Raw genomic sequence first — 23006 nt, 5'->3', positions numbered from 1 at the left:
TTCTTAAAATGGTGAAGTGACTTCACAATTAAAGCTTGTATTCTGATTGATCAAACTAGACAGGCTAGGAGGAGGATTCTTTAGTGACAAAATTATACTTGTTTGTATGAAGTAAAATTATATGTGGTGATGGTGATCAGATCAACCACTACGGTAAAGTAAAATAATTGACCATATTTAAAATGACTGCAAAATAATCGGATGCTAAATTTTGGCTAAACATCATATGCCCATTACCTTATGTCTACAATATAGATGTCTTGTAAAGTTGTTTGAACTATTTTTTTTTTTTTGCAGATTTCTTTTCTTTTCTTTCTTTTTTTTTAGTGGTAGAAAAATATTACCTTCTCATGAATGATTGTGTGCAAAAGTGTAGTATGGTACACAGAAGGCTTTGGCTGTAGCACATTGTCACTGCTCCAGTGGAATCACCTGGCTCTTGAGCAACATTCTTGTTAAACTTGGATTTGAAGAAATAATCAGCTGCAGTTCAGCTGAGCCATTCTGAGTGCATTAGGGACCGGTCTGGTCATTGACAAGTGAATGCAGAAGCTATGCTGTGGCTGTCAGCCAAAGCAATTATTCAGGATTTAAGTTAAAAAGGCTCCTTCTCCCATATCCTCTCCTTTTTGCAGGGTCATGTAGGGATAAAAAGGACTGTAAGGTGGTCTTTTCCCAGCAGGACCTGAGGAAGCGTCTGACACCCTTGCAGTACCATGTCACTCAGGAGAAAGGGACTGAAAGGTAAGGCAAGAATGAAGGAAGTACGATCATTAAGAAATATTCATCTTCCCTTTCCTTGCTTTTCTCTTTTTGGTCCTGTTTCCTCATCTTCCCCACAAACTGTTTTCAGGATTTCTGCACTTGTTTACTAACTCCTACAAATTAACACCACTGAAAAGACAGGAATCTGCAATGTGGAGGTAAAGCCCGAGGGTTTTTTGTGATTCATTTTTTTTCTAATGAACACCGCATGTCTTATAAAATCATGGGGTTTACATTTAGGGTCTGTTTTTAGTTTAATACAAAATGTGTAGAAGTAATAGCGGTTTAGGTACAATTTTTGGAAGACATCACAGTAAGCAGAACCACGAGGGAAATGGCCCTGTGCCAAGAGGCTGAAATTTTGAAGGTGGTCATTGTAAGTATAGACATTTTGGCTGCAAAAAGAAGGTAGCATAATTTAGTTCCTTTCCACCCCACTCCAATTTCTTTTTGAAGCACATGTGGAGAAGGTATTTATTGGATCATTTGTGGTTGGAATGTCAAAAATTTTCAATAACTGCCCTCACATGGCTTTAGTCCTTGGAAGTTGGCCTTAAATCCTGGAGGAAAAAAAAGTGCTCACTTCCAAGACTGCTTTTAGTGAATAAAGTCTCTCTCAGCTGATTCCAGCAGGAAGGTAACTTGCCATGGTCTAACCATTTTTGTTGTCTAATTTATACCATTTGAGCTTGGCATGAGGCCTTAGCTTACCTGTGATCCAAATATATTAATGATGTAACTGCTTGTTTTGATTCATGAATGACCTGAAAGAGTTCTTTAGTGCACATGGGGTCCTAGTTAATAGGCAACACTCTTCCCATCAAAGTGTATTGTATACTGAATTGACTAAATGGGAATCACTGGCACAAAACCCCCGACAAATGAGCTGGCACTGGGAGGGGAGCCTCCACTCATGAAGCCTTCCTTCACCCAGATCACTTAGAGTTGTGTACAAGATTAGGAGAATGATTTAATGCACACAAACAATCGGAGATTAGGTCATTCTTAAAAATCCTGTTTATATATATAAAAAAAATTGGACCTCATAAAAAGGGTGAAAGGATAATAAAAACAAGCTGCCGAGCACATAGAGTTTTTGTTGGACTAGCACAGCTGATTTGTATTAGATGAATGACCTCCTAGCCCTTAAGATTGTTAACTTAGAAAAATATTCCCTGAAAGCTGTAATATTCCTTTTAAACTAAAAATGTAAGGGTCACACAGCTTGAAATCATGGACCAATTGTTTCATTTTTGGCTAAAATGCTTCTGGTACTCTAACATGCTGGCAGCCCATCCTACACTAATGAATGGATAGTACTGTCAAGCCACTAAAGATGCACGTTTTGCCTTATTTGTTGCTTAGCATTTGAGCTCTCTATAAAAAGGTTTGTTGAAGAATAAAACCAGAGAAATGCTTAAGATTAAACTGAATTTCTAACGGTCTTTATTTAAAAGAAATTAAAAATATTTGAAAACTTCCTAAAAATAGTAAGTGGGAATTGTTTGTTGTACTCTAATCTTTATTTCTTCATGCATGATAGGAAGGTAAGGCAAATTTATAGACCTTCTTTTTTCTTTTTTCCCTCTGACTGCTTTACGTGCTCCATGTTAAACAACAGTTGTTAACTTCTGAATTGTTTTTTCACCATAGAAAATACATTCTAAAGTCTTAGCAAATTTAACTTTGCCAATAATATTCTTTATTCATTTTTTAAAATATAATCTCATTGTTTTCCCAGTGCCTTTGAAGGAGAATATACACATCATAAAGCTCACGGGATATACAAGTGTGTTGTCTGTGGAACTCCATTATTCAAGTGAGTATTATAGCTTCAAGATTGCTATCTCAATTAGAAGTTATGCAAAGTTCCAGTGTTTTCATTCATGTTCCAGAATTTACGGTTGTTTTTTTAATCGGTAAGTAATATAAACATTATCTTTTAGTATTATTGCCACTTTTTAACATTACTTTATAATAGTATAATACAGTAAAATGAAGTCTGAGAAGATAAATAATACGACTAAAATGGGTTTTAGGATATACAGCCATAATTCATATGGGGAGATAACATTAGAATTCTTTATTGCAGTACTAAAGATCCAGTTTTGGGCATAAACCAGATATTCTCATTTGTACTTCCTTTCTCTGGTTAGGTTGGGAAAAGAATATCAATAGCAAGATAAGTGTTCTGGGAATTCCTTCAGCCTGTTTAATAGTTTGTGCACAAGTGTAAAGGAATATATGTGCATCTTTGTGCCTGTGTGCACAAATAGGAAATACGGTAGAAAGAAGGTGCCTGAACAAGTCATAGGAACAGGTCTAAGCAAAACTCTTTGGAAGGGTTCATAAGTGCCATGTCAAAACCAGTGTTTAGACTTGCCCCACGAGTGCCACCAGCACCAGTCTGTACAGTGCTCATTGCAGTGCAGACCAGCACTTGCTCCAGATCAGTTTTCCAGGCTTCAAAACCTGAGTACCATTTTTTAGGAGTTAAAGTTGTTGTAAAAATCCTAATTATCATTTTATCTCTGACTTTTATATGGTAATTGAACTGAGACATGCCTCTACTTGTAACTTTTGGGTTTTAATGAATCTTTGATTAACTTCCAATGTAGTGTTTGTATTTTTTGTGAAAGACAAAATCAGTATTATGGGGCAGTGAAGATTTTGCTGCAATTATTTAACTAGATGTGTTAAATTTGTTCTAGGGGGGTCTTCTGGAAGGATGAAAAGATAGCTTGTTTTTACTCACCCTTTAATTTGTCTGCTGAGACTATTTACAAAAATCACATTGTAATTAGTATCTTTGTAAGATAGACAACTGGTCCCTGAGACACTAGTTCATACGGAGATCACTCTATAGACTCTAACCTGAGAAACTTGTGTTCTTGAGGCGTCATATCCAATTTCTCCAGTGCGCCACTTGCAAGGTTCTCCTCTTGCCCTCCCCTCTGTGTAAAACTCCATGGGCACTTGTACACGTGATGGGGGGGTTAGTCCTCCTAAACTGAAATAGTGAGTTTTTAATTGTGATGATTAAAAACCTACTGGTTCAATTTAGGGGCTTCCATCACTGTTATATATCTTTTTTTTTAGTGGAGACTGCCCATGTCTTCTGCTGCTGGTGAGCTGAGCTCTGTGTCTGTGTGTGTATGTGGGGCTGGTCCTTCTTTCCATGGTGGTGGGGCCACCCAGGTGGGCTGCTAGCGGGCAGGTGATGCCCCAGCTTGGCCTGGGGGAACAGTTGGATCGGGCTGGGTCCTGCCTGTGAGCTGGGGAAGTAGCCGCCTACTAGCACCTCAGAGGGAAGGACTGGGGCCCCCTGCAGCTCAGGGCCTGTTGGCAGCTTGCTCCCTGGCTGCAAGAGAAGTGGGCAGGCTCCACAGGGGGAGGAAGAATCCAGCCCCTCACAGTTTCCCACCCCACTTTTTTTTTCCAGCAGAGCCTGCCCGCACAAGCTGCCACTGGGCTGCACGACCCCTGACTGGGGGTGGGGGTGGGAGGGCAGTCCTTCCCTTTGTGGTGGCAGTGCCCCCCAGGGCTACCTGGGCAGGGTACTAGGTCCATGGGTGCTGACCCAGCTCACAGGTGGAACCCACTTGACCCAACTGTTCCCCAAGCCTGTGCAGGGAACAGCACCCAGCAGGCTTCCATTAGTGAGATTTCATGGATGAAATTCTTTCTGCGGGCTGGGTTTCTTTCTGTGATGTTCGTGGGAGTTAGAGGAGACTATCAACAAATTCATTTTCCAAGATTTATAGTTTAGTTGTTTACATCAAGGAATGCATAGTATTCATTACCTATCCCCATTGTTTCCAGAATCTTTGATGTAATTAAGCTCTCTTGCAGCTGAGGAGCATGTGCATTTTTGGTACCTTCTTTTATCTTTTCAGTTTAAGCAAGACAATAAGTTGACCTGTGTTTCTGTATGCACCTGTGAATTAGTGACACTTTCATGCAACAGGCTGTTCAGTCTGTGGGGTTCTGGCCTATACTTTCATTCTCTTTTATAGTAATGTCCAGTATTTCAGATAATTCATTCTGTCCATTGAACATGCTGCATTGTCCTGGCCATGGCATAGCTGAATAACAGTCCTCCTTTATGTTTCAGGGTTAGTCTGACAAGGTGTCCCTGTTTGAGTCCCCATTAGTTTTACAGAAGTGTGGGAAAGGCTGTCCCACTTTCTATAATGGCATCCAACTGTCCATCTGAGGAAGTGTTTGCCTTGCCAGTCCTGTACCTCCAGGACTGTTACTTTCATAGGAAGGGTTCATTTTTGTGTTTTGATGCCTTGTTTCACCTTGGTTAGTGAAATCCCCTGGGTGGCACTTCAATAAAGAGGGAAAAGGTATGGTTGGGCAAGAAACAGGAATCTCCTGTCCCGCTGCAAAAATCTCTGATGTGTTTATTTCGTATCAACTTTGCCAAAAGCACCTGGGGTGTTTCTGCCATGTTAAGTAGTCACTCTTCTTAAGTTTAGCCTGTATAAATTATTGAGATATCATTGACTTCAGTGGAGCTATGCTGATTTACTTCAGTTGAGGATGTCTTCTGTACTGTGCAGTAAGTGCATGGGGTACACTTAAACCATTTTAACATAGAAAGTGACATTAAAAATAAACAGGTAAAACTGAAGTTATTCTTACCTATTATCAGTACCTCATTTTATACTTGAAAGGCATTTCACTGCCAGTAATAGGCAAGTATGAAGAACTGTATAGATATCCTAGTAATGCAGAATACAAATGCAAATGTCTTAAAGCAATAGCAGTATCTGATCCAGTGAAATCCTCAGTTTAAAAGGCAAAGTATCAAGAAATAATGAGTTCTTCAGCTGGAAGTTATGTTCTTTTATGTCAAACAAATTAAGAATAATGCCTGGGAATGGAAACTCTGTGAATCTTTTCAGTAAAAAAACAAACAAAAAAGTTGTGGGAATACAAAGAAAAAGTATATAGCAAGAAGAAGGCAACGGGGAAAATCCAAAATCTGTTAAATTTTCCCCATTTGGAGGCTAAATCACCAATTTATTCTTAGGAGTCTACTAATAGAAGTGCAAAAATAACCATACATTAAAACTCAGGCAAGTAGGCTTCCTTTCCCCGACATGTTCTATTTAAACTCATGTTTCCATTTGGTTCTTGTTGGGTGTCTGTTGATCTTTTCCCCCCCCTTTGCATTGTAGTAATCCATAAATATATATATTTGACCTATGGACCTGTCAGGTTAGGCAGGAAGGAGACTGGAGCTTCAGCACTAATATTAACAAACTTCAGCTTTTAATGTGTCTGATTTACGCTGTTTCATTACTCTGTGACATGCAAGGTCAGGGAACACATGAATTTTAACGCTCCAGATGAAAGACCTGAGGGTTTGGGGGGGCTTGGTACATGTTTAAGACAGACCTCTGTCTTTATCAGTAAGAGTGATAAAAGAAACAATTAGAATCCAACATCTCTTCATCTAAGCTGCTCATACCAGCTGTTTAAAAAACTGGGGAATGTGCTTTAACTTTTTCCGTAGTCAAAAGAGTCTCAAACTTTTATTTCATGAAATCCAGTTGTCCCATCAGGAAATGTCACTCTAGACACTTTATCAAATTAGACTGTCTGCCTAAAGAAAAGAATGCACGAGATAAGAATTCCCAAGATCAGTTTGTGTTTTTTGTACTCTATTTCCTCTAACATTCTTTGTTCTATGCATGTATAGTGTACTATTTGCAATGTTGTCTAGTTAGATCATATGGTCTTTGGGGCAGGGGGTGTATCACTTAATGTCAACTTACAGAAAATTGCAATTATCTATATTGCTAAATCGCTGAAGGTATGATAAACTACTAATTCAGTCTACTTTAAGGGAAAAAAGATTTTTTTGAGTTTCTTTTCTCTAAAAATGTTCTTTACTTGGTAAAAATATCACTTTCTCAGCAACTGTAGCATGAGAATACTTGTGTTTTTTCTAATTAAATGCAACTATCTCATGCCCAAAAGTACATTCCATAGAGGAGAAATTATCAACAGTTTATTAAACAACAATAATATGTATATACATACACAGATTATAAGAACAGATGGTCTGTACAGAAGAGATGAATAGGAAAATACCAAAGAATGATTTTCATTAAAAAAAAGATATTGTTTTTGTCTCAGCTTCTGATTTTGAGGGATAATAAGAAAACTTAAACCGTAAGTTACCCATTCATCCACTATTACTTTTTATTGCTTTTGGAAGGAATTGTCCTCAACAGGTGCAACCTTTTCTGTCTACTGCAGTACAATGCAAGAAGTATCAGTGTATGTTTGTTCATATTATTTAACTTCCATGGCACATGGAGAGAGATCTGTAAATCTAACTAAATGTTTAAAAGAAAGCCATTAGAAACACTAAATATAACATTTCAACTCAGAACAATCTTTGACAAAACATAGGACTCCATCTAGCCACATCTGTAACGTAAGATGTAATCAAAATTAGTTTGTAAACGCATGAAGTTATAGCAGCAAAAAACTTAGGGCCTAGTTCCACAAAGGCATTTAGTCACATAATTCCAATTTAGGTGTCTAACTTCTCATTGAAATCAATAGCTTGGCCCTTAGACAATACAGTGTCTTTTTTTAACTTTGGGGTTTGTCACCAAGGGGAATCCATAGTCCTTAGTTAGGCACTTAGGCTCCCTGTACCAGTGATTTTTAACCAGGGTGCCATAGCACTCTGGCGTGCCTAGAGATGCTTTTAAGGAGATTGTATAATGGTAGAGTTACAAACATGATTCCCAAAATAAACCCAGAGATTTCAAATATGAATTCATAGGGTTAAAAATATTCTGTCTGGTTGTGCTCTTTAGTAGTTCCTTGCAACAGAAGAATTGTTCTAATATTTTTCTGTAGTCATAAAGGCATGTGCAACCTAAGAGCTGTCGTCATCTGATGGGTGTATTAAGCTGATTGCTTCAGCCACTGCCACAGGAGGGACAGAAGTTCTCTGGGCTGGGTGCCTGCCCATGCAGCCAAGCATGGGGACACCGGGAAGCCCCTGCTTTGGGGACTTCCCCCCCAACCCAGCCCAGGGAAGCTGAGGGTAATTCTTCCCCTCCTGAACCCCACAACTGCTTGCCTTACCCCTTGTGAGTCTCAGGGATACCCCAGGGCAGCTTCAGGGAGTGGAAGGAAATTCCTCTGCTCCTCTGCAGCTGTTTGCCTCAGATTCACAGCAGCTGGGAATGAAGGGGGAGGGTAGGGGGATGAAGGGGGTGCCTCGGCTCCACAGGATTGCCTGTGTTGGGGAACCCAGGTTGGGGGAAGCCCTGGAGGAGAAGGCTTCCCCAAGGTGGGCTACAAACCCCACCATGGGAGGGGCAGCAGGGGGTTGGGAGCATGTACTGGGGAGCCAGTCGAGGATGGCCCCACTTGGCTGGCAGTGGACAGCAGGTTGGGAGATGTGCTCTACCACCTCCTGCCTACTGGCCTTGGTCAGTGTAGGGCTCCCCCTGCCTTTCCCAATTGAAAACTCTGAATGTCATTTCAGTTGGTAGTTGGTTCAATCTACACGGTTTAAAGGAAGCTGCCTAGATTGAATTGATTCTGACTTGGGCTTTTTTAGAGGTGCACCGATAAAGATTTTTTGGGGCCAATACCAATGACTGATTATTCATGAGCCATATCGGCCGATACCAATCTGATTGCTACTATGCAGCCCAGCAGCTTGGAGAGCAGCATCCAGCTGGGAAGCCTATTGCAGGGGAAGGGGCGTGGCAGGGGCAGATCGAGTCCCCTGCAGTGAGGGAGGGAGTAGGGCTGGGGCAGAGGCAGGTGCTGCTGAGCTGGGGCAGGGCAGGAGACAGGATGGAGCTGCACTGCTCATCTGGGAGGTGCAGAAAAGGGGGGTAGATCCTGTCATTACGCGCACCCCTGGGGAAGCTATGGGGGGCAGGAGGGTGTGCGCCTTTCAGATCTCTTTATGGGGCAAGGGCAGGCTGCTGCTGCTGCGGGCTAGGGCCAGGGACTGTGCTGGGCTCTTCCTTGTTCAGGCATGTTTGTTCAGAGTATGCCAGCTAGATTGGGGAGGGGCAGGGTAGTATCCAGTTTATGGCTCTTGATTGGGCTGAGGAATGAACTAAGCCCCTAACTGTTTAGCCAGGTTAAGAATAAGGTAGGTGTGGACATACTAGGAACAGATCTTTACATATGGAACTTTCCTGGCAAATTCTTACAGATTTCACGTGGCAGCTAAGTGGGGTTTTGAGAATCCCAAGTTTGAGCTTAAGCATTTAAAGTGGGAGATTATTTGGAAGTTGCCCATGTCCTTCTGCAGGTCTAGCTCCGCACTTCCAGAATCCCCCCCTTAAATCACCTGATCTTCCTAACTGTCTGCAGGGAAAGGCATGCCTTACTCTATACTTGGAGAGTTAATAACTCCAGGCTTGGCTAACCCAGGTAGAGGAGTGGATTCCACAGCTAGGGAGGATTCCCATGAGAGACCCTAGCAGCTACTCTCTTTTTGAGTGCTTCCACTGACATCAAGTGCTATAATGTGGCACGAAGAGAAAAAGGGGTTATATCAAATAACAGTTCCAAAACATGTAGGGTTTCACCTTGAATCCACCCGAAATCCTCATAAAAACAAACGAACAACTCCCCCTACCGTGTGCTGTTCTGTTATATGCCACTCAGTATGTAAATGACAATTACAAGTTGTCCAAATATACAGCCCAGGTAGGGCACATTATGATGATGTTGCCTTGAGGTGACAAAAGTGCAAGTGATACAAGATCTACATCAAAGAGAAGGAAGCAAAGGAAAAAATGGCTTTTTGGCATCTACTTTTTGTCAAGATTACAAAAGTAAGACTAAGAAAATTCCAGGGTTGTGAACCTAAATAACAAATGATATAATCCTGAGACGCAGCTGTCATCCTGCCAGTATTCCTAGTTACTCCTTCCAGCTCACAATGTTGCTATGGTCTTATTTAGATTCACCCTTTGCAAGTTTATCTCTAGTACTCTTGGAAAGACACTAAATCATTTGTTCTTCTTCTCCAGTTGGGTTTGGAGATTTGAAATATAGGCTGCATATTAATGATACTTAGCCTTATTTCCTCACTAACTTCTTTAATTCTATCATATGCGTTTTGAAGAGGGGAGGATGCTAGTATCAGCTCCTGTGGTGTGCTACATGAGACGGCCCTTGGACATATCAGCAATTTTCCAAACATGTTGTTCATGATCCCTTGGATAAGACTGAAAGGAACTACTTTGAACAGCCTCATCTGCTCTAAAGTGATCACGGAGGTCCCTGGAGAACAGGATTAAGGGTACCTGGTGTATCATATAAAATCAACTTGGATAAGTTAGCCTTTTCTCTTATCAGTAGACAGTCAGCAGCCAGTATTACCAAAACTGTCTCCATTGCAAATCCAGCTGACTGAAGGGAAACTGAGATTTCTGGAAACTGCCAGAGTATATGCCCCCAACTCCCTCAGAGTTTTTCCCAAAAAGAGCAGATAAGGTTAATAGTTGGCAGGATAAATAGGTGGCAGGATTGTCAGTATGAGGTCATGGTTTCTTCTTGCTTCATCAGCTGCAGATCTTCTTTAAAGTATGTGACTTATGAAGGTGAAATCAGCCCCTAACTCTTGCCTGGTTATCAATAACTGATCACAAATTGTTAAATATTTCTACCAAACTCTCTTTAACAAGCCGTTTGTTGCTTGAATAGTATTCTTCCAAAGAACTATTAGAAAATGCACATGTTCAATCAGCCACTGATGACCATTGAAAGGAAGGTCCTTTGCCCCTGTAGGAAAGGAGCACTCTGATTTATGTTGCCAGAAGCAAAGATCCATCTTCAACAAAATAATTATACTTCTTTCATCTTCAGTCCCTTCTTGAACCCATAGCCTGATTGAACTATTTTAGTCCCATGGTTGTGCTGCTGGTTCCAGGAGCATAACTAGGGGGTGAATGAGCGGGGGAGCCCACACCAGGTGCCAAGGTAGAAGGGGTGCAGGAATTACTCCTCACACCTGCAATCTGTGTCCTGGTAGTATACCCATTCTGGACATTCCAAAACAGTCCAAGGCAGCTGCTGCTGCTTTAGGAGCAGCAACCAGGATGGGCTGAGCATATGGTGGTGGCAGCAGCAGCAGCTCTACAGCCAGGGACTGGTTAGGAGGTCCTGGCATGGGTGTTACCCCCTCCTGCTTACTCCAGCTCACAGGACCACGTGCCCCTTCTGTTCTCAGAACCATGTCCTCCTGCTCTTTGCCCCTACCCCATCCCTACCCTCTTAGAACCACACTGCTCTTGGAACTGCATACCTCCACCCCCTTCCCCCCAGCCCTTGCTCTCTCTTGTAACTACATGCTGCTCTCAAGATTTGCCTTCCCCCTGCGCGCACCCCACCCTGCCTTCCCCCAAGTTGCATGCTTCCCCTGCTCTGTGTCACTGTTTGCTCCAGGCATCAGCTCTGTTTGTTACATCACTGGCTGATCCAGAAAGCGCAAAGGAGATTCCGCAGCTGTCCTGAGGATAGCTCCAGCTGGAAGTCCCTTCCCCTCATCCAAAGTCAGCTCAGAAAGATGCACCTCAGTGCTTTCCCTTCCCTGGGTCTCTGTGGACAAGGTTCTTTGGGTACATCCAATATCTTTTATCAGACCAATTAAAATAGTTGGAAAAATTTTTCTTTGCAAGCTTTTGAGTACAAATACTCTTCTTCAGGCAGAGGAACATTTTTCAGACTGTCTTGTTCTGGCAGTCTTGCTCTCCAGCATAGTGAAGCAGCACAATAAACAAGGACAGTACAAGCACATTTTCCCAAGCAGCAAGGAAAGAGAATGGTGGAGAAGCTGATGCCACAGCAGATTGCTGGAAAAAGAAAATAGTTGTAATTCAGCAATCACACTAGCTAGCACTGCTCTGGTTGCCATCTGGACCTTACAAGTTAATTAGGTAGTCACCATTTGCAATATCATATGGTATCCTGACTTCCTAGTGTGTAACTTTGTTGGAGGTATAGAGAATTGGAGAAGAAATGCCAAGTCTTTGTAGAATTTCAGAGGAGGTTTCCTTAACAGGAAGGAACCCCTTAGAGTTTTGAACAGTTTGACAAAGTTCAGTTGTAGAGAAGCCTGCAGGTTTAATCAGTCTGCTTTTACCAGCAGGAACTGTGCACTCCCTGAAATTGCTTCTAAGTAAATGCAGTGGGAGTAGGGACAGTCTAGACCAAAAAATTATGTTGAAACCAAATCTGATATCTCTTTTCCAGCTCCAAAAGCCTTTATTGCTAGATAATGGGTTTAGTGTATACGGAGAAGCAGAGTTAAGCAAATATTCTGTGTGGTGGTAAATGCGAATTCCATCAGTGACAGCATTTAGTTCCTAAAGGATTGAAGAAGGCTTTGAATTTTCTGGTAGCTTGGAATAATAGCATTGCATAGAAGGCCTCTAAGACATGTACTGTATGTGAATATTTTTGCAGGAAAATTTAAATTGAAATATAGCACAGATAGTGAAATAAGTCATTGCACTAGCACTTGATACTAGGAGATGAACCCTTTGCAGTAAAGCCTGTGCCCTTTTCCCCATAATACAGTGGTTGATGGAGCAGCTGTTTAAAAAAAAAGTGCCATTCCCAGGATTTATGCATGAAAGTTATGATTGTGCAAGTTGGAACAGCAGTTTAGCCTGTAGTTCCTCAATAGCTCTCTAGTGAAAGAACTACACAATCTATTGATTGTTGAGTAGGCTAGCCAGATTACTGAGGCCTGAAGTTTTAGCCTACCCTGTCTTAACCATGTTGTTTTGCATGTAAATATTGTCTTCACTAGATGTACAAAGCTAATGAGAGAGACTCTCTTGACAGTTTTGTTTAGGGGTGGGTCTTATAGGAGCTTCCATAGCTAAAGTTAGATGATTCTGAACTTGTAGTTAGTGCGTGGATAATTTTTAAAATCCTACGTATGACAGGCCTGTGACAAACAGCATGATACTAGATACTGTAGTTCAGTGGGGCCAGCCTTTTTGGTAAGTGTGCAACAAGCTTCCCCCATACCCTTCCTGAGTTTCACTCCACTCTGTTTCCCTTACCCAATCTGCTGCTCATCTTTCTGCACCTTGTCCTGTGCTCCCTTACCAAGCTGCTGCTCTGCTTTCTGCCCTGTGCTCTCTGCCTGATTTGATATTCTTTCTGCTTCTTCTCCAGTCTGCTGCATGCGACAAATCCAGGCTGACCATGCCACTTGTGAAACAAACATGAAAGTGTGAAACTTCAGTAAGTTGCCATTCAGTTTAGGGTTGGTAAAACCTGTTTTTCTCTGATCATTGGTAAGTCACATCCATGCATTGAATCTGATCTTGGTTTGTCATGCAGTCTTGCAAACTGTGCTGAGTTGTCTGCTGCATACAGATTTCATAAGTACCAGGAGATCACCTAGAATCATAAGGAAGTTAATTCTTTCCAAGCTGCTGCTATCCAGAGCTATCTTCAGTGCATGTAGAATTAAAACTTCAGTCACAAGTTAGTGGAACAGTAAACCTGAGACTCCTTTCTGTACTTTCGATTGATGGAACCTCACCAACTGAGTTTTCTGAAAAGAAGGACATTGAGTTGGAGGATCTGTCTGTTGGACAGAGGAAGTTAGAAAGGGTGGGACTTCCAGAAGGAAGAGGATGAGGCTATATTTAGAATAGGTAAGCAGAAGATTGGACAGTATTTAAAAAAAAAAAGATAGGGGACAAGGTTAAGAACAGGGTGGTAAAATAAGAGTTTTTGAATGTTTAAGGACTTATCCAAACAAACTTTTGAAATTTGTTACTACTCACCTATCACTAATCACTGATGAAATGCAGTTCCCTATTTAAAATGCTAGAGGGCAAGATGTAACAAATACTTGTATTTAGGGCAGAGAAGAACTACATTTAGACTTCTGATATGTGTGCATAGTGTACATTGGCTTCCACTGGTGTTTCACAAGGTCAAACTTTGGTCTTGAAAATTTAGAAAATTCAAGTTTATTTTCAGTTTCCCATATTTTGAAAGCCTGCTGTCTTGGTTTGATAATGTATCAGTACCAGTTACTGTGGCTAGAAGAATTACTATTCAGTCAGTTCTGGTTGATCTGTTATGTTTAGCACGCCTTGTGCCAGAGTTGGAGCTGCTGCTGCAGCATGACCCACGCAACAGCAGCACCTCCAGCTCTGGTTCCAGGGCATGAGGCAGGGGCCAGCTGTTGGGGAGGTAGAGCCATAGCAGTGGCAATAGGCAAAGTGGTTGGAGGGTGACTTGGGGTAGTATCAGCCCTGATTACCCCACTTTTCATCACTTGCCATGTCCATCAGAGCCCAACTGCCATAGATTCTGCAGCAGGTCATGACCCCTGGCCACAGCCACCAACTTCCAGTGACCTACAGTAGTCCAATGGGCTGGATAGAATGACTCTGCATGCTGTATGTCTGGTACCTCTGTTTAAGATGGGCGTCTCTCTAGTTTCGCAGTGCCAAACCAAGTTTGCCCTGGAACCTAAAGCTCCCCTCTATTTTATCCCAATCATCAGGAGGATTAGGCATGGGGTAGCCACCCTTGCCCAATCCCAAGAATCAGGATGGCAGCAGCCTTAGATCTTGAACTTGGATTAGCTGCCCATAGGGATCAGGCATGGGGCAGCTCTGGGTTCCTGTTTGAGACCTGGGGTTGTCCTCAGCCTGATTCTTGGGATTAGGCATGGGGGTGACTGTGTTCTGGCTGCCCTGTGCCCAGTCCTCACCATCAGCTGATCATTAGGATCAGGGATAGGGCAGTGACAGGTTCCAAGCCATGGGGCCTTCTCCTGGCTGATAATCAGATGATCATCTGGATTGGGTAGACCACAACCCCAGGTCCAGGATACATGTTACATGTTCAATTTTAATCACAATACAAACCATCCACAAAGATGTTCCATATTAAATCACACCATAAATTGGCTGAAGGTGTAGCATGCTGCATTCTGGATGAAAAATGCTTTACTCAGTGAGAAGCTAGATCTGAGAGAACTTGATGGGGAAGGATGGAGGAAGAAAAATGAGGAGACTGTGGCTAAATATTGACTTGCTGCAGAAGATTGGTTGACTTCAAACAACTGTGGGGGATTCCCGCCAAAATCTGGCTAATTGACATGGCACTTGCCAGATCTGCACAGTTGCTTTGATGTTACTGTTGGTCCATCTTCAATGTGTGACACAGTTCTAATTTTTTAATTTTGGTTGTGTTCAAAAAGTATATTGGGTAAGTCCACAGCAGCTTCATGGTCTGAACATGTTTCCATCATGCAGGATTTCAAGGAACTGCAGGTTCAGATCCTCTCAAGAGTGACTCAGGCTTTCATCTTTCCAAGGTAGATAAACTAACTGCCTTGAACTTTGAGTGTTTGATCTTAAAAGGACAGACACTCTCTTTACTCTTTGTGGATATTTGTGGGTGTCACAGCACAATCTGTGTGGACATTCAGATAAACAGTTACCCCGGTAACATTTTCCAATGTACCTCTCCCACCTTCCTCATGCCAATCCACAATTTCATTGTGTTTTTTAATAGTTCACAAAGTCAGTATTTGTTTTCGTGTAGTAGATCCTGTTTGGTGGGAGACTCAGGTTGGAGCAACTAACAGAGAACCTATAGAAATGTATTCTCTGCCAGTTAATATAATTTGGAAATGTAAATGGAATAAAGTCAAAGAGAACATTTTTGTTTTTAATAGAGCACATTGTCTTTTAAGTTTATTTCCAGGAATTTGTTTTATACTATTTCCTTTGTCACATGCTTTTAATGACCACATAAAACTACTTTCTTTGTTGTTATTCTACTATATTGTAAAGACAGAAACTTAAATATTTAAAGGTGAAATCCTGGTTTTACTCAAATCATTGAAAGCTTTGCTTTTGCTTTACCTCTGATTTTTAAATGTACCTCCTTGGACCACTAAACTTCTCCCCCTCTGATTAAACCCATAAAATCCTTGACAAATGCTCTTTTATGTTTAGTTGCTGCTTAGTTGTTTCAAAGAGACTTCAATATCCTTGCCTCCTTTTGTCTCTTTCTGAATTCTTCAATACAGTTCTGTAATACTGCTCCTTAAACTTTGTGCAACACCCATAGGTTTATCGCCCTAGCTCTCCCTACAGTGGCATAATATTCTGTTCTTAAATGATTTTTGTAGCTACAGCTCAACATTTACTGAGATGTGTTGCATTTACTTCATAGCTATTGTCTTGATGGCAGACAGTTCTATTAATTTATTATCCCATATCAGTTTCCTGATTTGCTGTCCAGTAATTTATGACTATTTAGAGCTTTGATACTCATTACATTGTCTAGTGACCCCTTGTACCCTCCTACCCCTGCTACTTTTTGTCAGCTTGGTCTCTGGCTTGCTTGTTGCTGCAGCAAGTTAGTGGCTTATGTTTCATATGCTAAGATGAATGAAAATCTTCAGCCCAATCAGAAAGCCAAGATAGTCTGTCAGCATGTGACATAACATGTCAAAATGCTACTGGAGTGGCCATGAAGAATGGAATTCAATGAAAAGAAACTGGAATTCAACAAAAAGAAAAGCAGAACCTGAAGCAAAGCAGAATAGTTTAACTATTAATGGTTCAGCTAAGGTTTAAAGCAGTGACTCTGTGGGTGATGTGGTACCTTGGGCTTTTGTGAACCCCCTGGGCTGCTGTGAGATCATTTTAAGAGTGCTCCAAGCTGCTCTGCCTATTAACAGTATTAGGTATGCAAACACCTACACGTGATTCCCAGGTAAACCGAGAGTTTTCATATAGGAAACATTCTAACCTGTTGTGATCTTTTTAAGTTCTTTGCAACAGAATAGCTCTACTTTTCTTCTACACTTCTGAAATAAGTACAAGGTAAGAGTTGATATTTTCCAAGAGGTGCCTTGAGACTAAAAAGATTGAGAGCCACTGGTACAGAGACATCCATTTATTCTACAAAACAGTATTAGTGAGAGTGAAAAGTAGTTGACTCTGTGATAGCAAGGTTTTATCTGAGAGGAGAAAACTGATTCCCCTATTTGCAAAATATGAGATTTCAAAAAATATCCTATTCTGCATTGGGATAGTAAGGCCTTTGGAAGTTCCTGTTTCTGTTCAAACAGACAAAAAAAAACCTGACAGGGAAATGCCCAGATTAGTAAAGTGCCCTGATGATCAGGGATATGAGAGAACCAGATTGAAATCCATCATCTGACTCATTCAGACCAGGAATGTGAGCCTAGAGCCCAGGCTTACAGGTTATTCTGGAGTGGATCTCTGTATTTCATGTTGGAACTGTTCTACTTTATATTGGTTGGGGCAGGATTTTGAACCCAATTTCTTTGGGGTGCTTATACACGTAACAAAAACTGGCTGTTTTTGATGTTTAATTGTGGTGTGGGTGGGTTACGATTTAAATGAGTTTGCTATGTTGCAAACTAAACCACATCCACATGTAATTTAGTTTGCAATATAGCTATTTATAACATTGCAGCCTTTGACAGCTTCCCCCACCCCGCCCGCGGCTGCCGGAGAGGTAGGCTGGAGGCAAAGGTGGTGAAGGGCCTGTCCCCTTTCTTAATTACTTTTTTATTTTTTATTCATGGAGCTCGCACACGTCTCCCGCAGCTGGGGTGGGGGGAGCTGCTGGTGTGCCAAGCAGCCCTGAAGCTGCAGGGACCCCAGGTCCTTCCCTCCATGAAGCCAGTATCCCCCAGGCCACCTGGGTGGGCTGCTACCCAGGGGAAAACCACCATCATGGAGACAAGGTCCAGGGCTCTCTAGAGCTCAGGGCCAACCGGGCAGCTCATCCCCTGGCCATGGTAGAGGCAGGCAGGTTCCATGGGGGGGAGGGGGAAGAAAGAATCAGGCCCCTCACTGCTTTTTTTTCTTTTTTCCCCCTCAGCAGAGCCTGCCTGTGCGAGCTGCTGCTTGGCTGTGCAGCCTCTGAGCTGCAGGCGGGGGGGTGCCTGGTTCTTCTCTTCAAGGTGGTGGCATTCCCCCACGGCCTTCCAGGTGGGGTGCTAGCTGCACACTGCTGCCCCAGCTCGCAGACAGCACCTGCCACATCCATCTCTTCCCTGAGTCTGTGCAGGGGCTTGGGGAAGAATTGGATCTAGTGGGTGCTGCCTGTGAACTGGGGTAGCACCCTGCCCAGGCAGCCCCAGGGGATGCCGCTGCTATGGAGAAAACGACCACCCCTTCCCTCCCCCCCCCCCAACTCAGGGACTGCATGGCCTGGCAGCAGCTCACCCCACAGCTATGGGAGAGGCAGGCAGGCAGGCTCTGGGGGCGGGGGAAGGGGAAGGCATCCGGCCCCTCACCATAACAGTGACAAAAGACTCTAAATTGAAACGGTGGGTTTTTAACTGTTGCAATTAAAAACTCACCATTTCAATTTAGGGACTGAATCCCCGTCACATGTATAAGCGGCCCCATAATGTAGTTGACTGCTCTAACTGCAGACATATAGAGTCCATGGCTTTTTATCCTTCTGGTTGGATTACGTCTTTTTACAGGAATTGTTTCAGCTGAACAGAGTGAGAACTAGAGGATTTCCTTTGTGAAAATGTTCCTCTGAGCTGGTGGGTTCTTGGCTGCATTGAAAAAGAGAAGCTGAAGTTCTGTTACACTGATCTCTTCTTAAGGTTCAAGGTTCCCTCTATTTAGAAGTTGTGGTTGTGTCAACGAGGTAAATTTACTGTGGGCAACAATGGCACCCTCAGTTATGCTGCTCTACCACTCCTATACATATGCACTAATAAATAGAGATGGCCTGTCCTTAATGGTTATATAAGAGTTCTAGTACATGTCCACCACAAAAAAGCCTTACTCTTGATTCATTTATGCCAGCTGATCTGGTTTTCAGGAAGGTCAGGTATTGGAGTTATAGCAGTGATGAGAATGAAAGAACTGCTGCCTTAGATTTCCTGCAGCTTGGTGAGAATATTTTAAGGAAGACACAAGATGAGTCTTTATTTGGAACAACTCCGTACTTTTTCCTCTGGTCTCAAATCAGTGGGATTCCTTATGGTTACCCATATGCTTCAGTGTTTGCAAGACTGGGCCTTTATACTGTGGTATAAATAAAATAGTAGTGACTATGCAGTTTTTCAGATAGTGGTAATTTTGAATGTATATCAATTACACATTTACTGTTTTTAATGTTTCTGGTATGAATATGAACTAGAATATGTTTTTGCTCTAAGGACTGGAAAATATGGTGGCATTTTTTTTACTCCATCCTTTGACCAGTATGAGGTTTTCATTGAAACCGTGCAGAATAGTAGTTGATAAATATGGAAGGAAAGAAGGTAGATATTTGTTGATTATTCAGTTCATTCTCATATGTTGCTCTTCCTTCTATTTCTTTGAGTCTGTAATGTTGACCAATTTTCTCAAATGTGGGTGGTTGCTATTGTTATACTGTAGGTTCTTGCCTTAATGGGTTGTTTTCCCCTCTTATATATATGACTTGTATATAAATCCTTAGTGCATGCCTCCATGCACGTGTGTGTGTATACACTACACAGAGACATGTACGTGTATATATGCATATGCACACACATACATTTTATATGTGTATATGTATAAAATAACACTAAAAATCTACATGTGGTCCCTGTTTAATTATTTTTGGTAAAAGTGTGATGTCCAAAAATATACCTTACACGTACTGATTAGAATCACTGAAACTTCCATTTCCCACTTAATTTAAATGCTTTTCCTCAGAAAGCCTTTTTGCCAGTGCAACATCCTTGAACAGGACTCCTGCTGGTCAGTTTTCATGTCTTGCTGTGACAGCTGTGAACATATGTACAACTGATTGTTAACATGCAATATAAATCTGAACGGAGCATGCCCACTAATTGGTTTGAGAGCTGGATATAGACAATGCTGTCTTAGAGTAGCTTAAGTAGATAGGCCTACTCATAGGGTTAATTCTGCTTGACAGCACATCAGCAGCATCTTGAGAATAATTACCCAACTTAAGCTTTCCCACAGCTGAATTGTGAACTTCAAAGGCTTTTGCATTTGAAACTAGTATTAACCTATATCTGAAACATGATTTTCCCACAAAGTCTAATTTTTTTCTCCCTCTTATTCAGTATGCAGGTTACTGAGAAGATAATACAGCTTTTTCTTGAGTGAAAAGTCCATAGTATACAACAGAAAATAAGCATGCATATTAAACATGCCAATGTTTCTGCTAAGACAACACAAGCTAAACTTGAGTTTGGCTCCATTTTCCTCTGTTTGAAAGAAAATGAAACCATTTATTTCCATTTTCAGAGCAAGTAAATTAAAGACACAAACCTCATAGGATGCTGTCCAACTAAATACTGATTATTGGATACAATCCATGTGACATTAATGCTTCAAAAATAGATTGGAAACATTCATGAATATATAGAATCCTATTAATGACTTTTACAAAGCTAAAATGGATGAACGCAATATGTATTTCAGAGCCTCAATTATGTGTTGTAATTTATAGTTATATAACTCGATCCTGTTTTTATATTTAAACCCTATTTTCTCTTTCCCTTTTGTGGTTTTCTCTTAAATTTTACTTCCTCGTATCTGTACATTGTTAAAAAGATATATGAGTATAAGTTTAAACCCCTCCCCATTTGGAATTAAAAATGTATTTGTACACATTAAATACTAATATACCACCATATGCTTCCTTGTGAAATACTAGGAGTTTTTTTCATCCTGTTGCCTAATTTCCATGATATAATAGCAGTTTTTATAACATTATCTCTTTCTGGCTTTTTTTTGCAGGTCAGACACAAAGTTTGATTCCAGTTCAGGTATGTTTAGATTTACAGTATTATGCTGAACATATTGTTTTAAGGTTAGTCTCAAAAGAGTAATTTATCCGTTTGAGTTCAATTTTAATTTTAAGCAGACTGAGACAAGCCAGTCTTGAAAAGGATCTGTTTTATCACCACTTGAAAACGTTTGCACTGCTGAAGCCTTTGTTTTCATTTCCTTCATTCATTCATATCTTTTTTTTACTTTTGCCCTAGAGATGATCAGGAAGTTGCATCTTGCAGTAGATTTGTACTGATCCATATTAAAACAGTAAAAATAAATAAATCTAAAGCAAGTGGAGAGGGGGTGGAGCTTAGGAATGATCATTACATAAAAGAATATTTTTCTTCCTGGTAGACAAAGACATTTCATGGGAATTTAAAGTCTGTGCAAGCCTATATGTCAGGAAGCAGGTGATTTGTCATCAAATTTTCTTGACAGATGCATGTACACAATGCGTGCCAGACAAGGCAGCAGACTTTTGGAGGTTTACCAAAGGCGATATCTCTAAACTTGTCTTTTTAAAGAATTTTAATGTATTATAGGGGGAGGGAAGTGAAGGTCAGTCAGACAAGTTAATGTGTATTTAACCATAAAAAAAAAAAAGCCCAGGACAGCAAACAGGAGAATTGTTTTATCTAAATCAGGATGCTAAAATCAGAATGCCACTTGTTCAGCTGCCTAAATGTGGTTGTTCATTGAACTGGTAAAAGAGCATATTTGTAAAAAGTAAATTAGAAAAAATAAACGTATTCCTTTAGTTCTGGAACATGCTGAAATGTGTATCATTTGAAACAGTCATTCAAAAACACACACCTTTGTTAAGAAGAAAAAGATTTATTTTTTAATAAAAAAAACTATTTGTAGCACAGCCTTGCAATTAGGTTAGTGTTGCACTGTGTGAAGTGGTTAATGTTCAGTTTTGGAATTATGAAAATATTACAAGGTGTATGCACTGAGTCTAGGAAACAGCTGCCATAATCCAAAACTGAATAGCGAAGTGCTATATATTTTTTTTTTTTTTCTATTGAATTGTATCTTAAGAGCTACATAGGTGAGAAATGTATCGAAGGAAGCATTTGCAGAACCAGTTCTTAATTCATTTATGATCAAGTCATACTCTTTCTATTGTAATTGTAATCTTTGCATTTGGGGTTATTAGTGGCAGGTATTAAGTGAATTACATTCTAGTTTTGGTACCTAGGGCTTGTGAAATGCAGGTATGAGGTAATAGGATCATTATAAACAGTTTCTGCTGTAACTTTTATAAAGAAAACAAGAAAGTGGCTTGAAAGAAACTGCCAAATATTTCTTTTCCTTATTGCCTTATTGGAATTGAAATGGGTTTTAAAAAAAATCTTTTTTTCAGTGTATGCTAAGCTGTGAACAGGGACTCCTGTTTCTGTATGTCATCATGCTTTTCTGGGGAAATCTTAACTCTTTCCTGACATCCATTGTTTATGATGCCTTTTTCCTTTGAGAGATTACATAGGGAGTCAAAGGAAAGGGTAGTATTCCACAGCATGTGGAATATTCATGAAATTTAATACTTGGCAGCCCTGGTAAAATACTATCCACTGGTCTTCAAATGGGCTGATGTGTTTGGGTCTCAAACATTTAAACTTCCCTTGGTCTGGTTAGACTTTGTGCTATTTCATTCTTTTCCAGTCTGGTACACTTCAAGCACATGTCTCTATTGACTCCTCACATACATGGGCCTTAGTGCTCTGCTGCCCTGGTTTCTAGACAAGTGTTTGATTCAGCTTCAGTTTCAGCTGTTTCAGAGGGAAAGTGATTCAATTAGTTGATTACTACAATTAGTAGAATCACTGTCCTAATTTTGATTTGGACTTGGAGATTCGGCCACCATATTGGGCTGAATCTCCTTTGAATCGAACAGGCAGCAGCAGCAGTGTTGGCAGTGGGAGCGTGGCAGCAGCAAGTGGGGCCCCACTCACTTCCCCAGCCCCCCCCAAATGGCTGCCCTGCCCGGTCCCAACATCCCGGCACTTTAAAAAAAAACCAAAAACCAACAACCCTGCACTCGCTGGCTGCAGCAGGAGTGATCAGGGCCCCTGGGGGCTCATGGCAGAGCTCCCCTGTGTAGTGCAGGGCAGCAGGGATCAACTCCCCCCTCCTATGGGGCAGCTGGCACATTGCATGGGTGCAGCACAGCTCTGCGTGCTGTCCGGGAGCTGGGGCTGCTCACGCCGAGCGCTGCCAGGTTCTGGGTGACTGCTGGAGCTGCCCCAGCTCTGGGACAGTGCGCAGCACCTTACCAAGCTGCACTGCACTCGTACAATGCAGTAACTGTTGTGTGGGTGCCAGGCAGAGGGAATGATCCCTGCTGCATGGGGGGGCTCTGCTACGAGCCCACAGAGGCCCTGATTGTTGCTTTTTTTT

At 41.4% G+C, this 23006-nt stretch overlaps 1 protein-coding gene across 3 annotated transcripts in view; it reads left to right on the top strand.

Moving 5' to 3' along the window:
• Window positions 1–23006, top strand: part of MSRB3 (methionine sulfoxide reductase B3) — a 128407-nt gene that overhangs the window by 50971 nt on the left and 54430 nt on the right. For all 3 annotated transcript variants that reach the window (XM_019543281.1, XM_019543280.1, XM_019543282.1), the window contains exons 3-5: window positions 636–744; window positions 2507–2584; window positions 20571–20599. In XM_019543281.1, the coding sequence (XP_019398826.1) occupies window positions 636–744; window positions 2507–2584; window positions 20571–20599 (216 nt within the window). The remainder of the gene's footprint in view (window positions 1–635; window positions 745–2506; window positions 2585–20570; window positions 20600–23006) is intronic.

Source organism: Crocodylus porosus, unplaced genomic scaffold, assembly GCF_001723895.1.
Source record: "Crocodylus porosus isolate Cpor-Errol unplaced genomic scaffold, CroPor_comp1, whole genome shotgun sequence".
In the NCBI taxonomy this organism is placed as follows: Eukaryota; Metazoa; Chordata; order Crocodylia; family Crocodylidae; genus Crocodylus; species Crocodylus porosus.
This window is presented reverse-complemented; position numbering and strand designations above follow the sequence as displayed.